The 16,790-nt window shown below is 43.2% G+C and overlaps 1 protein-coding gene across 4 annotated transcripts in view; it reads right to left on the minus strand.

Moving 5' to 3' along the window:
- The window catches only part of LOC140457988 (SLIT-ROBO Rho GTPase-activating protein 1-like), a 289,838-nt gene that overhangs the window by 83,818 nt on the left and 189,230 nt on the right, over positions 1-16,790 (minus strand). For all 4 annotated transcript variants that reach the window (XM_072551898.1, XM_072551900.1, XM_072551897.1 and 1 more), the window contains exon 5: positions 552-728. In XM_072551898.1, the coding sequence (XP_072407999.1) occupies positions 552-728 (177 nt within the window). The remainder of the gene's footprint in view (positions 1-551; positions 729-16,790) is intronic.

The raw sequence follows: 16,790 nt of genomic DNA on the forward strand, positions 1-16,790 counted from the left end.
CTGTGAACATGTAAATAAAGGGTGACTTGGAGATGGCATACCAGCCTCTGGGCAGTTATTTCAGAGAATAGACACCCTGAACAAAAGGCTAACTTACCGATTACATCATATGGACTGGTGGGCAAAACAGGTTAGGATTTCGGCAGAGCATGACCCAATAACCAGACCTTTCTCATTGGTCTCTGCGATAATACCTTCAATGTAATTCGTCGCTAACTTACAACAAACCATATCCTGTTAGAGTCTCTTCTAACTAGGCCGATAAAAATGGCTTCCCTCTACCACACTAGACCAAACAAGTCTTGTCGATCCCTAAAGAGGACAGCGGTAACCAACCTACCCCACAGGGCAGGAATTATTTAGTTTAACTGTCCAATAGCATGGACCATACAGTGAAGTGAGATTTTAGTCATTAGCTTTGCAGAATCGCAGATTTACTTGGTCAGAGAAGAACAAGTCCCATATTAACTCCCATATTGATATGGACCTTGCTAAAAGGTAGCACTCCTCCTCCACCCCTCCCTCATATCAAAGGCTGGTGCCTGTCCTACCTTCTCTTTCATTTTCTCGATCTTTTTCACCGACCTCCGCCTCTGGTGCTTTTCTTCCATCTGAATGTTGAAGACAGGGTCCCTCCCAATCTGCTTCTCCTCCTGTTTCTCAGCCTCCTTCAGTTTACTCTCTGCACTAATGCTTTCGGTGTGGTACATGTGGTACGTCTTCATGACCTGTGACGGCGACAAACGGGAAACCGACATGAAGCATCACTCCAATCAGAATGTACGTGCATTTATGTAGAGCCTTTCGCCACCTCAGGCCATCTCAAAAGCACTTCAGAGGCAACAAAGTGCCTCGCTGTTGCACCACGAGCGTGAATCTGTTGTGGTGACGCTGGATATGGTGATGTAACTCTGACAATTACAGTCACACCCTGCCAAGGTTCAGAGTAAAGGGGAATTAAAGATAAAAGGAAAACATCGCAGATGCTAGAAACCTGAGATGAACACTGGAGAAACTCAGCAGGTCTGTAGAGAGAGAAACAGAGTTAATGTTTTCGAGTCTGATAACACTTTTCCAGCACGTTCTGTGTTTGTCAGAGGTTTGGAAGAATTGCGGTAGTGAGTAATGATCAGTATTCTGTACGTTGATACATAAATGCAAGAGGTTAGTCAAATTCCTGGAATGAGCTGCCAGTGGAAGTGGTGGAGGCTTGTACAATTGCAACATTTAAGAGGCATTTGGATGGGGATTTGAATCGGAAGGGTTTGGAGGGATATGGGCCAAGTGCTGGCAGATGGGGACTAGATTTGGTTGGGATATCTGGTCGGCATGGATGGGTTGGACCAAAGGATCCGTTTCCATGCTGTACACCTCTATGACTCTGAAGACAATGATGCGTCAGACTCAGACACATTCTAGCTAAGTGAGGGAGGCTCAAGCCTCTCAAGAATGGAGCTGTGACACCTCAGAATCTATATTCAGTGGGCTCCACAAGGGCAGAATGACACATACTTCAATCCAAGGGGCACCACAGTGCACGGAGAAGGCGCCAATCAGTTCAAACCAGACACGGCTGGAATGCAAGAATCATTGTACACACCAACACCTGTAAGTTTCAGGAAAGCAGTCGCCAACCTTCTGGATATTACCCCAAACAAATAGGTCAAGCCATTCATAAACAATGTAACTGGTCGAGTTGCCAGAAGAAAGGATACAATATCTTCAGTGAGGGATGGCTTGGGTAACTAGCTTAGTTGTGCCACCAGGCAAGTGTCAACAAGGTGTGTGTAATAATAGCCTTTTTAATTAAAGTTATGTTATTCTTTATCGAACTTTCCAGCCATGACTGAAAAAGTGGTCAAAATTTGATTTATTATTGTCACGTGCACTGAGATACAGTGAAATATAAAAGTTTGTTATTAATTTTATAGCAACTTGAGCTAAGCGTTCTACTTTAGTACTGAGTGGGTGTTCAGATAAGTCGGGCCATGGATGCTAGGGCAGTTGCTTGCTCCTCCTGCAGAATGTGGCAGGTGGGAGACATGGCACTAATCTCCGCTGGCTACATCTGCGGGAAGTGCACCCAACTCCAGCTCCTTGAAAACTGTATTAGGGAATTGGAGCTGGAGCTGGATGAACTACGGAATATTCGGGAGGTTGAGGGGGTAATTGAGAGGAGTTACCGGGAGTGGGTCACTCCTAAGGCTCAGGACAAGGATAGATGGGTTACAGTTAGGGGGAGGAAAGGGGACAGTCAGACAGTGCAGAGATCCCTGTGGACATTCCCTTCAGCAATAAGTATCCCGTTTTGGATACTGCTGGGGGGGATGATCAATCAGTTCTCTAACACTGAGCCTGACACTGTGGCAAAGAAGGGAAGGGGGCAGAATAGAAAAGTACTCGTGGTAGGGGACTCGATAGTTAGGGGAACCGACAGGAGATTTTGTGGTCAGGATCGGGATTCCCAGAAGGTATGTTGCCTCCCTGGTGCCAGGATCCGGGACATCTTCGATCGGGTGTATAAGATTCTAAAAGGTGAGGGCGAACAGCCAAAAATCGTGTTACATATTGGCACTAATGATATAGCCAGGAAAAGGATCGAGGATATAAAAAGTGATTTCAGGGAGTTCGGATGGAAGCTGCAAAGTAGGATGAACAGAGTAGTGTTCTCTAGTTTACTACCGGTGCCACGAGATAACGAGGCGAGGAACAGGGAGCGGGCGCAGCTTAACACGTGGCTGCGTAGCTGGTGTAGAAGGGAGGGCTTCAGATATGTAGATAATTGGGATGCCTTCTGGGGAAGGTGGGACCTGTACAAGAAGGACGGGTTGCATCTGAACTGGAAGGGGACCAATGTCCTGGGTGGAAGGTTTGTTCGAGTAGTTCAAGAGGGTTTAAACTAGTATGGCAGGGGGGTGGGAACCTGAGCTGTATACCGGAGGGGAGAGTTGATGCAGATGAGGCAATAGCAAGAGGTAGACCAGCTAGTGGGAAGGATTTTCCTGGGAAGGAACCAAGGGATCAGTTAAAGTATGTTTGCTTTAACGCAAGGAGTATCAGGAATAAAAGTGACGAACTTAGAGCATGGATCAGTACCTGGTGCTATGATGTTGTGGCTATAACAGAGACACGGGTTTCCCAGGGGCAGGAATGGTTGCTGGATGTTCCAGGGTTTAAAGCATTTAAAAAGAATAGGGAGGGGGGAAAAAAGAGGAGGGGGTGTAGCACTACTAATCAGAGAGGGTATCACTTTTTTGGAAAAGTGTGGACGTAGTAGTGTTGTTGTAATGGGTGACTTTAACTTTCCCATATTGATTAGAACCTCCTTCGAGCAGAAGATTTGAATGGAGCTGTTTTTGTAAGGTGTGTTCAGGAGGGTTTCCTAACTTGGTACGTTGACAGGCCGACAAGGGGAGAGGCCATTTTAGACTTGGTGCTCGGAAACGAGCCGGGCAGGTATGAGATCTTGTGGTGGGAGAGCATTTTGGTGATAGTGACCACAACTGCCTCATATTCTACATAGCTATGGAGAAGGAGAGAAGCAGGCACAATGGGAGGATATTTAATTGGGGAAGAGGAAACTATGATGCAATTAGACATGAGTTAGGAAGCATGGATTGGGAGCAATTGTTCCATGGTAAAGGCACTATAGACATGTGGAGACTGTTTAAGGAACAGTTGTTGCAAGTGATGAATAAATATGTCCCTCTGAGACAGGCAAGAACTGGTAAGATAAAGGAATCTTGGATGACGAGAGCGGTGGAGCTTCTCGTCAAAAGGAAGAAGGTAGCTTACATAAGGTGGAGGAAGCTAGGGTCAAGCTCAGCTTGAGAGGATTACAGGCAGGCGAGGAAGGAGCTCAAAAAATGGTCTGAGGAGAGCCAGGAGGGGGCACGAGAAAGGCTTGGCAGAACGGATTAAGGAGAACACAAAGGCATTTTAGACTTAGGTGAGGAATAAGAGAATGGTCAAAGGAGGAGTAGGGCCAATCAGGGATAGCATAGGGAATTTGTGTCTGGAATCTGAGGAGGTAGGGGAAGCCCTAAATGAGTTTTTTGCTTCTGTCTTTACGAAAGAAATGAACTTTGTAGTGAATGAAACCTTTGAAGAGCAGGCGTGCATGCTGGAATGGATAGAGATAGAGGAAGCTGATGTGCTTAAAATTTTGTCAAACATTAAGATTGACAAGTCGCCAGGCCTGGACCAGATTTGTCCTCGGCTGCTTTGGGAAACGAGAAATGTAATTGTTTCGCTGCTTGCGAAGATCTTTGCATCCTCGCTCTCCACTGGAGTCATACCTGAGGACTGGAGAGAGGCAAATATAATTCCTCTCTTCAAGAAAGGAAATAGGGAAATCCCCGGCAATTACAGACTAGTAAGTCTCACGTCTGTTGTCTGCAAGGTGTTAGAAAGGATTCTGAGGGATAGGATTTATGACCATCTGGAAGAGCATGGCTTGATTAAATGCAGTCAACACGGCTTTGTGAGGGGCAGGTCATGCCTCACAAACCTTATCGAGTTCTTTGAGGATGTGACTAGAAAAGTTGATGAGGGTCGAGCTGTGGATGTGGTGTATATGGACTTCAGCAAGACATTTGATAAGGTTCCCCATGGTAGGCTCATTCAGAAGGTCAGGAGGAATGGGATACAGGGGAACATAGCTGTCTGGATACAGAACTGGCTGGCCAACAGAAGACAGCGAGCGGTAGTAGAAGGAAAACATTCTGCCTGGAAGTCAGTGGTGAGTGGTGTTCCACAGGGCTCTGTCCTTGGGCCTCTACTGTTTGTAATTTTTATTAATGACTTGGATGAGGGGATTGAAGGATGGGTCAGCAAGTTTGCAGATGACACAAAGGTTGGAGGTGCCGTTGACAGTATAGAGGGCTGTTGTAGGCTGCAGCGGGATATTGACAGGATGCAGAGATGGGCTGAGAGGCGGCAGATGGAGTTCAACCTGGATAAATGCGAGGTGATGCATTTTGGAAGGTCGAATTTGAAAGCTGAGTACAGGATTAAGGATAGGATTCTTGGCAGTGTGGAGGAACAGAGGGATCTTGGTGTGCAGGTACATAGATCCCTTAAAATGGCCACTCAAGTGGACAGGGTTGTTTAGAAAGCATATGGTGTTTTGGCTTTCATTAACAGGGGGATTGAGTTTAAGAGTCGTGAGATCTTGTTGCAGCTCTATAAAACTTTGGTTAGACCTCACTTGGAATACTGTGTCCAGTTCTGGTCACCCTATTATAGGAAAGATGTGGATGCTTTGGAGAGGGTTCAGAGGAGGTTTACCAGGATGCTGCCTAGACTGGAGGGCTTATCTTATGAGGAGAGGTTGACTGAGCTCGGATTTTTTCATTGGAGAAAAGGAGGAGGAGAGGGGACCTAATTGAGGTATACAAGATAATGAGAGGCATAGATAGAGTCGATAGCCAAAGACTATTTCCCAGGGCAGAAATGACTAACACGAGGGGTCATAGTTTTAAGCTGGTTGGAGGAAAGTATAGAGGGGATGTCTGAGGCGGGTTCTTTACACAGAGAGTTGTGAGAGCGTGGAATGCGTTGCCAGCAGCAGTTGTGGAAGCAAGGTCATTAGGGACATTTAAGAGACTCCTGGACATGCATATGGTCACAGAAATTTGAGGGTGCATACATGAGGATCAGTGGTCGGCACAACATCGTGGGCTGAAGGGCCTGTTCTGTACTGTACTGTTCTATGTTCTATGAAAAGTATTGTTTTGTGCATAACCACACAAATTATACCTTACATAAGTACATCAGGGTAATAGGGCAGCACGGTGGCTCAATGGTTAGTACTGCTGCCTCACACTGCCAGAGACCCGGGTTCCATTCCAGCCTCGGGCAACTGACTGTGTGGAGTTTGCACATTCTCCCCGGATCTGCGTGGGTTTCCTCCCACAATCCAAAGATGTGGAGGTTAGATGAATTGGCCATGGGAAACTACCTATAGTGTTCAGGGATGTGTAGGTCACATGCATTAGTCAGGGATGAATGTAGAGTAATGGGTTTAGGTGGGATGCTCTTTGGAGGGTCGGTGTAGACTTGGTGGACCGAAGGGCATGTTCCAAACTGTAGGGATTCTAATTCTAGAATAGAATGCAGAATATAGTATTATAGCTACAGAGAAAGATCAACTCTGATAAATGAGAGGTCTGTTTGTAAGTCTGATAACAGCAGGAAAGAGGCTGTTCTTGAATCTGTTGGTAGATTCAGTAATAACACAAGAAAATTACATCAATACTTTAAAACTTACAGGGCAATGGAGAAGGTGTAGCACCCCAGGCACAATGGACCGAATGGCCAACTCTGCTGTGTGCTGGGATATAGGCCTAACCTGCTCAACCTGTCCTTGTAAAATAACCCCTTCATCCGAGGAATCCTGAGTGAATTGCTTCCAAAGTGATTGCATCCCTCATTTCACGTGACCAAAACCATCCAGAGTCCTCCTGATGCTCTGTACTACTGGAGTGTAACATTCCTATCTCACCACTCTATTTTCCTTGCAACAAATGCAAACATTCCATTTGTCTTCCTGATCGCTTGCTGCATCAGCACACCAACGTTTTTGTGATTTATGTTCTTAGAATCTTAGATCCCTTGACTCAGACTCAAAGAAAAGATATGTGGTCAAAGAGTCATACGGCATGGTAACAGATCCTTTGGTCCAGCTTGTCTATGCCAGTCATGTTTCCACTAAACTAGTCCCACTTGCCTGCATTTAGCCCATATCCCTCTGAACCTTTCCTATTCATGTACCTATCCAAATGTCTTTTAAATGTTGTAACTATAACTGCATATACCACTTCCACTGGCGGTTTATTCCTCACATGAACCACCCTCTGTGTAAAACATTTGCGGCTCAGGTCCATTTGAAACCTTTCTCTTCTCACCTTAAAAATATGTCCCCTTGGTTTGAACTCCTTCACCCTAGGGAAAAGACCTTTGCTATTCAGAATGTACTGGATTCAATGTCTTATTTGTTGTCATTCAAGTTACATTTAATTCCATTGAAGAGAAGAGCAAGGTCTCCACGTAGATTATGTGCTGCATCTTTAAGAGTAGTTAGTTTTCTCAACCAACTAATTAGCCATTGGCCAAAAATGAGCTGACATGAAGAAACTTGGCGAAGCCAAGGATACTTGTCATTCATTCAAACATCTTCTGCTGTCTCCTGCAATTTTGCCATTGAAGTCAAATCAGCATCGCCAACATTGGCTGTTGTTCTGACTCAGAAGGTTGTAGGCTCAAAGCCCATCCAGAGATTTCAGCACTGGCTGAATGAACAGAGTGCTGCAATGTCAGACATGTATGACATTAAATTCAGACGCCAATTGACCTCTCTGGTGGACGAGAAAGAACCTATTTGGAAGACGTGCAGGTTAGTTCTGTCCAGTCACAATATGTACCTTTCAAACAACATAACTAAAACAGACAGCCTGATAATTTTCTGACAGCTTTTTGCTTCATCTTGCTTGGCACAAACTGCCCCATTATGAAACAGTGACTACCATTCAGCAATAACTAAATAAAACAGGGAGTTCTTGTGGTGCAGTCATAGAGTCCCTACCTCTGAGCTAGGAATTCCAAGTACAAGACCATCCAGCTCTAGAGGTGGGAACAGGTTGATTCAGTATTGATGTAATTTTCTTGTGTTACTACTTGATTTACCAACAGAGTCATCAACTGCAGTTTAGAAAGAGATATTTAAGGGCCCTCTTGCGGTACAGTGATATTGTCCTTACATCTCAACGCGGCGGCTAGGGTTCAATTCCCACTGTTCTAGAGGTGTGTAATAACATCTTTGAACAGGCTGATTAGAAAAATAGGCGAATGTGAGGACTGCAGCTGCTGGAGATTAGAGTCGATTAGAAAAATAAGCTAATTATTAGCAAATAACTGCAGATGCTTGAAATCTGAAATTGCTGGAAAAATCTGGCAGCATCCATGGAGGAAGAAAACAGAGTCGAGAGTGAGGAAGGGCTTATGTCCAAAACGTCGATTCTCCTGCTCCTCGGATGCTGCCTGACCTGCTGTGCTTTTCCAGCACCACACTTTTGACTCTGACTCTCCAGCATCTGCAGTCCTCACTTCCTCCTACAAAGAAAACAGTTAATGTCCCAGGTGAGCCTACGTCTTGAGAAGTCTCTCCAGCAAACTGTTTTTGCTTCAGGAGTATTTAATTAATTCAAACAGGATTTAAATACTGTGAAAATTTCCAAATCTTTCTTCATCGGGACTTGCACCGCAATCAATGTAATGCACAAGGAAATGTAATGCAAATATCAACGGTTTAGTGCCTTTTATAGAAAGTGTGAGCACTGTTTAACTGTCCACATGCTTTTCTGTATCTGTGGACTCCAAAAGAAATCTGCTAGGCACAGTGATGATTAATAAGGCTTGGTAAAAATATTTATATATTTTAATGGTGTCATAGGAAAAGAATCACTTACTGAGATAAATAAACCATAGATCTGCTTGTTGGGTTCTCATTCAATTAGAGAACAAGTGAAAATAAAACAAGCATTCCACCATAAAACGGTGCGCAGCAGTTAAGCCTATAATTTATTATCATTTACTTCCAGCTAAGCAGCCTTGCAGTGACCTTACTTTTTCATTTTAAAAGCATAAGACAGACACTCCTGCACAGAGCAGAATGAGTGGGCCCTTCCCTGGAAATCCACAGTTCAGTTCTAGAGTCAGGTCATGTTTTCATGCTCTGATTCGGCCAGCAAATCGGGTGGTTTGTGGGCTGGATATGTATACACGCACTGAATCCGCCATTTAGAAAATCTGGAATCAGTGTCACATGGCATTTGCAGCATTAAAGCAGGCCATTTGGCCCAACAGGTTCACACTGGCTTAGGTTCCACACTCTTTCTAACCTTCCTCATCTAAACCCATCAGCTTGTTCTCATGTTTATTTCAGTTCCCCGTCACGTTGTTCCAGCGAATTATCTGGACTTCTTGTGGTTGATAAGTTTCACTTTCTAACCACTCTGTAGGTAAAGAATATTCTCCTGAATTCCTGACTGGATTTATTATCCAGAATTTATGACAGCCAGGTTCTTGTCCCCTGACAAGTATAAGCATATTGCCCATCTCAGCACTACAGAACGCTTTCATTATCTTTTAAAGAGTTCAATCAGGTCTTTTAGGCAAATGTAGGTTAGTTAAAAAGAGAGACCACAGGTTTTCAAAGTAAGGTCCCCTCTACACTGGGGAGACAGGACGCCAACTTGCAGATCGTTTCAGAGAACATCTCTGGAAATACCGCACCAACCAACCCCACTGCCCTGTGGCTGAACACTTTAAATCCCCTTCTCACTCCACCAAGGACAGGCAGCTCCTGGGCCTCCTCCATTGCCAAACCCGAACCACCCGATGCCTGGAGGAAGAACGCCTCATCTTACCACACGAGATTAATGTGGATTTCACCAGTTTCCTCGTTTTCCCTCCCCCGACCTAATCCCAGAACCAACCCTCCAACTCAGCACCCCCCTCTTGAATGTCCCACCTGTCCATCTTCCTTCTCACCTATCTGCTCCATCCTCCTCTCTGACCTATCACTTTCACCCCCATCTTTATCGACTTATCACATTCCCAGCTACCTTCCCCCCAGCCCCAAGCCCCTCCATTTATCTCTCAGCCCCCTAGGCCCACAAACCTCATTCCTGATGAAAGGCTTATGCCTGAAATGTCGAATCTCCTGCTCCTCGGATGCTGCCCGACTATCTGTGCCTTTCCAACACCACATTCTCGACTCCGATCTCCAGCATCTGCAGTCCTTACTTTCTCCTTCAGTTCAACCAGTCTATGCTGACTATAATCCCAAACTAGTCCCACCCACCTGCATTTGGCCCAAATCCCTCCAAACCTTTCTTATTCATTACTTATCCAAACGCCTTTTAAACATGGTAATTGTATCTGCATCCACTACTTCCTCGAGAAGTTCTTTCCACACATGAACCGCTCTGTGTAAAAAGGTTGCCCCTGATGTCTTGTTAAAACCTTCCTCCTCTCACCTTACAATAGGAGGGGTTGTTAAGGATAATGTTGTTTATGCGACATAAATGGACTTCCAAATGTTTCTGTAAACGTGCTGCACAAAATTAGAGCTTGCATAATAAAAAGGGCAGCAGCATGGATATAAAAATTAACAGATATCAAAGAGCAGAGAATGGTTGCTTTTCCAGACTGGATGAAATTTTATAATGGAGCTCCTAAGGGATCAGTGTTTGGATTTTTGCTGCAAGTTAGACATAGTAATGATCTGGACAGTGTATACAGGAAACAACTTCAACATACATATGAGATGTAAGGTATGTAAGTTTTTTTATTTTTTATATTTTGTGGTATCGATGGTAGCCATCATGTGGAGGCGCTGGTGTTGGACTGGGGTGAACAAGGTCAGAAGTCACACGACACCAGGTTATAATCCAAGACTTCACCTGACCAAGGGGCAGTGCTTCGAAAGCTTGTGATTTCAAATAAACCTATTGGGACTATAACCTGGTATTGTGTGACTTCTGAGCTGACATATATCAATATTAGATTTTGAATAGTGCATGTGGAATGTTGTGTGAGAGAAGAGGTTCAATATTAACTGGCAAGCATTTCTGTGGTCATGGTGACTTAAGAGAATAAGTATTAGAGAGACAGTTCTTGGTTGGAGTTTTGTCTACATTGTTTAAATTGTGTGGTCATAAAACTCTCCCATTGATGTGCATGAGGCTTCACTTAGAAGATTATGGAATGATGTTCTAACCTTAGGGTAAACACCCAAGACTGGAAGAAAGCATTTTTAAGTTGGACTACTTTGTAAAATTTTTGGTTGAAACTGGATGTGACAAACAGATGCTCCTAAAGAAGGAAGATAGCCTTGAACTGCTAAGAACTGCACATCAGTGTAAAGAGTTTAATTTTAATGTTCCAGACTAGGAGTGTTTGCTTAAAACTCTGAAGAGATTATTTGAAGCTGAAAACGTCTAAACTCAGTTGTTTGAAGACACAAGGAAGATGCTATCATATGGAGTTGAAACGATAATTAATGTGGATGTGATAGAGAAAGGAATTTTCTCTGGTGAGTACAATAAAAGGGTCCTGTTTGGATTAATGAGATGACATTTTAACATGTGTTCAAAATTTTTAAACTTGTATCAGGTGTAACTAGTTTGGTTTATTCTATTTATCTTCATTTCTTCTATCGAGTTATAGAGTTGTACAGCACAGAAACAAACTTCAGTCCAACTCATCCATTAGATTAGATTAGATTACTTACAGTGTGGAAACAGGCCCTTCGGCCCAACAAGTCCACACCGCCCCGCCGAAGCGTAACCCACCCATACCCCTACATCTACATTTACCCCTTACCTAACACTACGGGCAATTTAGCATGGCCAATTCACCCTGACCTGCACATCTTTGGACTGTGGGAGGAAACCGGAGCACCCGGAGGAAACCCACGCAGACACGGGGAGAACATGCAAACTCCACACAGTCAGTCGCCTGAGGCGGGAATTGAACCCGGGTCTCTGGCGCTGTGAGGCAGCAGTGCTAACCACTGTGCCACCGTGCCACCCACAAGATATCCGAAATTAATCACAGTCCCATTTGCCAGTGTTTGGCCCACAACCCTTGAAACTGTTCCTGTTCATATACACATCCAGCTGTCTTTTGAATGTTATATTTGTACCAGCCTCCACCACTTCCTCTGGCAGTTCAATCATGGTGAACCTTCGATTTAACAGCTCTAAAACAGGATTTCAACAAGCACAGGAATCGTCTTTCCAAACCAAATGAGGAACAAGTCCATTTCTTCTTTCATCCATTGGAATAACACTTGGAAGAAAACTGGGAGAGTGAGGCTTTAATAAGGCATATGTGTTGTTAGAGTCAGAACGTGTGGCGCTGGAAAAGCACAGCCGGTCAGGCAGCATCTGAGGAGAGTCGACATTTTGAGCATAAACCCTTCATCACCTGCTCCTATTCACCTGCCCCTCTGATGTTGCCTGACCAGCTGTGCTTTTCCAGCGCCACACGTTCTGACTCTGATCTCTAGCATCTGCAGTGCTCACTTTCTCCTATGTGTGTTGTTAGGCCAGTTCCTGGTTTTGAAAAAGGATGATGAATTGCTGAAAGATTAGTTGAAAGACATCTGTGGGGCCAACATCAAACAAGCTGAACAGTGTGCCACCTGTTCACAAGAATGGTGCAATGCCTTCCTGTAGTTAATAATTTTTATTGAAGTGTGCATCAACCTAGCTTAAGTAAGTGCTGCAGATTAATGTCAATCTTCCCATACTTGCCCTAAACATATGTGAACCTTACCTTAATGTGAATTTCACAATATAAAATCTCGTTTAAAATAATTGTTTTATGGTCTAATTGATTTTACATGTAACATTAATCCTCTGATTCAGGCTACAATAAATGGTTATGGTCAAACTTAAAACAATTACAGAATTGTGTGGAATAAACTTCCGATTTAATGTTGAAACCAGATTTTCAACATTGCGTGCTTGTGTTTCAGCGAAAGTCCACCACATTAAAACCAAATAAAAAGCAAAACATGATCCGTGCAGCCAGATTTCACTCTGGTATCTGACTATTCAGTAATCACATGAGCTGGGATCACAGCATGTGGATTATACAGATTCAAGAAGTACTGTGAACTATGAGGAGGATACTGTAGACTTTCAAAATAGCCCCGTCATGTTGGTGGGATGGGCAACCAAGCGGCATTTACAGTTTAATGCACAGAAGTGTGAACTAAAATTTGATAGAACGAATGTGGAGAGACAACATAAGTTAAAGGGTGCACTTCAAAAGGAGGTTCAGAAACCAAGAGACTTGGGTATATATGTGTGCAGGTCATTGAAGAAAGCAATATAAGTTGATATAGGTGGTATAACCCTAGCCTTTATTAACAGGGATGCAGAGAACAAAAGTTAGGCGGTTGTAATAACTCCGTATAAAATTCAACCTCGACTAGAGTACTGCATCCAATATTGGACACCATACATTAAAATGACGTGAAAATATTAGAGAGAATATAAAAGAAAATTCATAAGATTGGTCCCAGGGATGAAGTTGGATAGATTGGAGATGTTGGAACTCATCTCCTTGGAGAAAAGAAAATTGAAAGGAGGTTTGAGAGATATTGAAGACAGATCCCACTGATTGAGAATCAGAGGTGAGGTGGTTTAAGCTATCTCAAAAAAAAAAGCAATGATAACATGAGGAAAACAAAAATGAAATACTACAAGTGGTTAGGATCTGGACTGCACTGCCTGAGGGAATGGCAGAGGCAGGATCAATCAACACAATCAAGAAGGAATCACACAACACCGGGTTATAGTCCAACAGGGTTAATTGGAAGCACACTAGCTTTCGGAGCAACGTTCCTTCATCAGGTGATTGTGGAGGAGCGTCGCTCCGAAAGCTAGTGTGCTTCCAATTAAACCTGTTGGACTATAACCTGGTGTTGTGTGATTTTTAACTTTGTACACCCCAGTCCAACACCGACATCTCCAAATCAAGAAGGAATCAGATTGCTATGTGAAAAGGAAGGGTTATGTGGAAAAGACAGAGCAGTGATTCGAGGTGAATTGATCCTTCACAGAGCCAGCTGACACAATGGGCTGAATAGTCTCTCATTCTGCGCTACAACAATTCAATGACTGTCTACCTCTTCAAAATTAAAAATCACACAACACAAAGTTACAGTCCAACAGATTTATTTAGAAGTACTAGCTTTCAAACCATCACTAGTTACCTGATGAAGGAGCAGCGCTCTGAAAACTAGTACTTCCAAATAAACTTGTTGAACTATTACCTGGTGTTGTATGATTTTTAATTTTGTCCATCCCAGTCCAACACTGGCTCCTCCAAATCATATTCTGTTCTAGTAAGTTGGTCCTCAGTCTGTTCAATCTTTCCTGATTGATAGATCCAGTATCAGCCTTGTAAGTCATAGAATGATAGAGATGTACAGCATGCAAACAACTTCAGTCCAACTCATCCATGCTGACAAGATACCTTAACCTAATCTAGTCCCATTTGCCACATTTGGCCCATATCCCTCTAAACCCTTCCCATCCAGATGCCTTTTTAATGCTACAATTGTACCACCACTTCCTCTGGCAGCTGATTCCATAAATGCATTATCTTTTGCATGAAAAGATTGCCCCTTGCACCCTGTTAAATTTTTCCCCTCTCACCTTAAACCTATGCCCTCTAGTTCTGGACTTCCCCACCCCAGGGAAAATACCTTGTCTATTTGTCCTATCCATGCCCCTCATGATTTTACAAACCTCTATAAAATCACCCTCAGCCTCCAATGCTCCAGGGAAAACAGCCCCAGCCTATTCAGCCTCTCCCTATAGCGCAAATCCTCCAATAAAGTCAACATTTTTGTAAATCTTTTCTGAATCCTTTCGAGTTTCACAACATCCTTCCGATAGGAAGGAGACCAGAATTACACGCAATATTCCAACAGTGGCCTAACCAATGTTCTCCTCAACCACAACACGGCCGCTCAATTCCTGTACTCAATACTCTGACCAATAAAGGCAAGCATACCAAATGCCTTCTTCACTATCCTATCTACCTGCGACTCCACTTTCAAGGAACTATGAACCTGCACTCCAAGATATCTTTGCTGAGCAACACTCCCCAGGACCTTACCATTAAGTTTATAAGTCCTACTCTGATTTGCTTTTCCAAAGTTACCTCGCATTTATCTAAATTAAACTCCATCTGACACTCCTCAGCCCATTGGCCCATCTGATCAAGATCCCGTTGTATGCTGAGGTAACCTTCTTCGCTGTCCACTATCCCTCCAATTTTGGTGTCATCTGCAAATTTACTGACTATATCTCCTATGCTCACATCCAAATCATTTATATAAGTGATGAAAAGGAGTGGACCCAGCACCGATCCTTGTGGCACTCCACTGGTCACAGACCTCCAGTCTGAAAAACAACCCTCCACCACCCTCTGTCTTCTCTGCTGCCTGCAGAGCAATTTGCTACTATTGCTCTTTGTAACATGGAGAGATACTTTGATATGTTGTAGGTAACCGACTGATTCACTGAACAGGAAGTCAACCATTTCAGTAAGTGAAATGCAGGCTAAAAATTAAGCCAAACTATTAAAACTTGGACATGAGCTGATTTTCCAACAATTTTGGTGTCAGAAAAAGAAACGCATGGTTGATGGAGGAAGTGAGCACATTTCTGACACATGGTACTAGACTCTCCAAAATTGTTTAGATTGGTTTTGAGTTCCTTCATCCCATGATTGGAAGCCATATGTTCAAATCCCTTGGCTTGAATCTTTAGAAATCCCTTCCTAAAACCTCTTCTCTTGAATTCTCTTATACCCTTGAAAGCATTCCATTGAAACTGCTGCTTAGACTAAGCTTCTGGTCCCTGTTCCAGTAGGTCCTTTGACTCAGTGTTAACTTTTCTATAATGACATGAAATGTCTTGAAACACTTCACTGTGTTATAAGGTGCTACATAAATGCAAGCTGTTGTCCTTGTAAACAAGGGTGCTAAATTCATCTATTTGCTATTGCAAGGCAGGTGTTAACTCATTGCAAATAAATTAACATTCACATTCAAATAAAGCAAGCAACTTCAGCGCAAATGAAATAAGCAGGGGAAAAAAAAACTTGAATCATTTTTATTTTCCTGAAACAAGGACCAGAATTGCAGTTGAAAGGAATGACAGGCACATCACTGAGAAATCTCAACACCCACAGGCACCTTGCATGAAAACTTTCCAAGTAAAATTTTCTAATGCACACAAATAATTTAAGGCAATTTAATATCTCACAAGGGATTGTGAGTATGCACACCATAAGACTGTGGAGCCTTTTATAAAGAATATGCCCGAGTGATAAAAGGTTATTTTAAAAGGTGTCCTGAAATATGACACTGAAAAACTCTGATGCTATTTATAGACTGCTGCAGCTTCAAGAATAATTAATGAATTTGATATTTCTGAAGAGAGAAATGCTGGAGAAGCTTTTTTTGTCTTGCACTCATCAGGACAAATGCAAGAATGCCAAATTCTCCAATAATCACAATAATTTGTGCCACTGGAGAAAATGGGAGTGCTGACTGGTTAACATGCTGACTATGTTAGATTGACACAGTTCTAAAGGGAAAACTATTGGCTCCCCAAACTGAATTGATGACTTTCTATTGCAATTAGTTAGAAAGGGACATGGCCAGAAGAAGCTTTTTGCTTTATACCACCATCAGATTAGCTGCATTTTTTTGTAATTTATGGGATATGAGGATTGCTAGTAAGGCCAGCAATGTTACTTAGTCTGAGCTACCTTGGAGAAGGTGGTGTTGATGTTCAGTCGAGATGTTGAATTGATTGGAAGTGAACTCAAAAGAAATGCAACAGCTTTTTAACACCACAGCAAAATGGCTAGACTTAGACAGGGAGCTCAGTCATGGGATTATACATTAGCTTATTGAAGCTGCTCCTGATACTTGCCCAAGACTACCATGCCAATGTGTCCATATTGCCCCTCTCTGTGACTGAGCCACTGCACCAGCCGCTGGAAACATAAGATCCTGTGACACACACTGAAGGAAAAACATGAGATCTCTTCCTCAGTGATCTGGCCAATATCCCTTCTTTAACCAGCGACACCATGAATAGACTGTGTGAGTGTGTTGTACACAAATGACTGTGTACTGCAAAAGGAACTGTGAATGTTCTACATCTTACAAAACCTGCACCACATTCACA

This window comes from Chiloscyllium punctatum, chromosome 32 (assembly GCF_047496795.1).
Source record: "Chiloscyllium punctatum isolate Juve2018m chromosome 32, sChiPun1.3, whole genome shotgun sequence".
In the NCBI taxonomy this organism is placed as follows: Eukaryota; Metazoa; Chordata; class Chondrichthyes; order Orectolobiformes; family Hemiscylliidae; genus Chiloscyllium; species Chiloscyllium punctatum.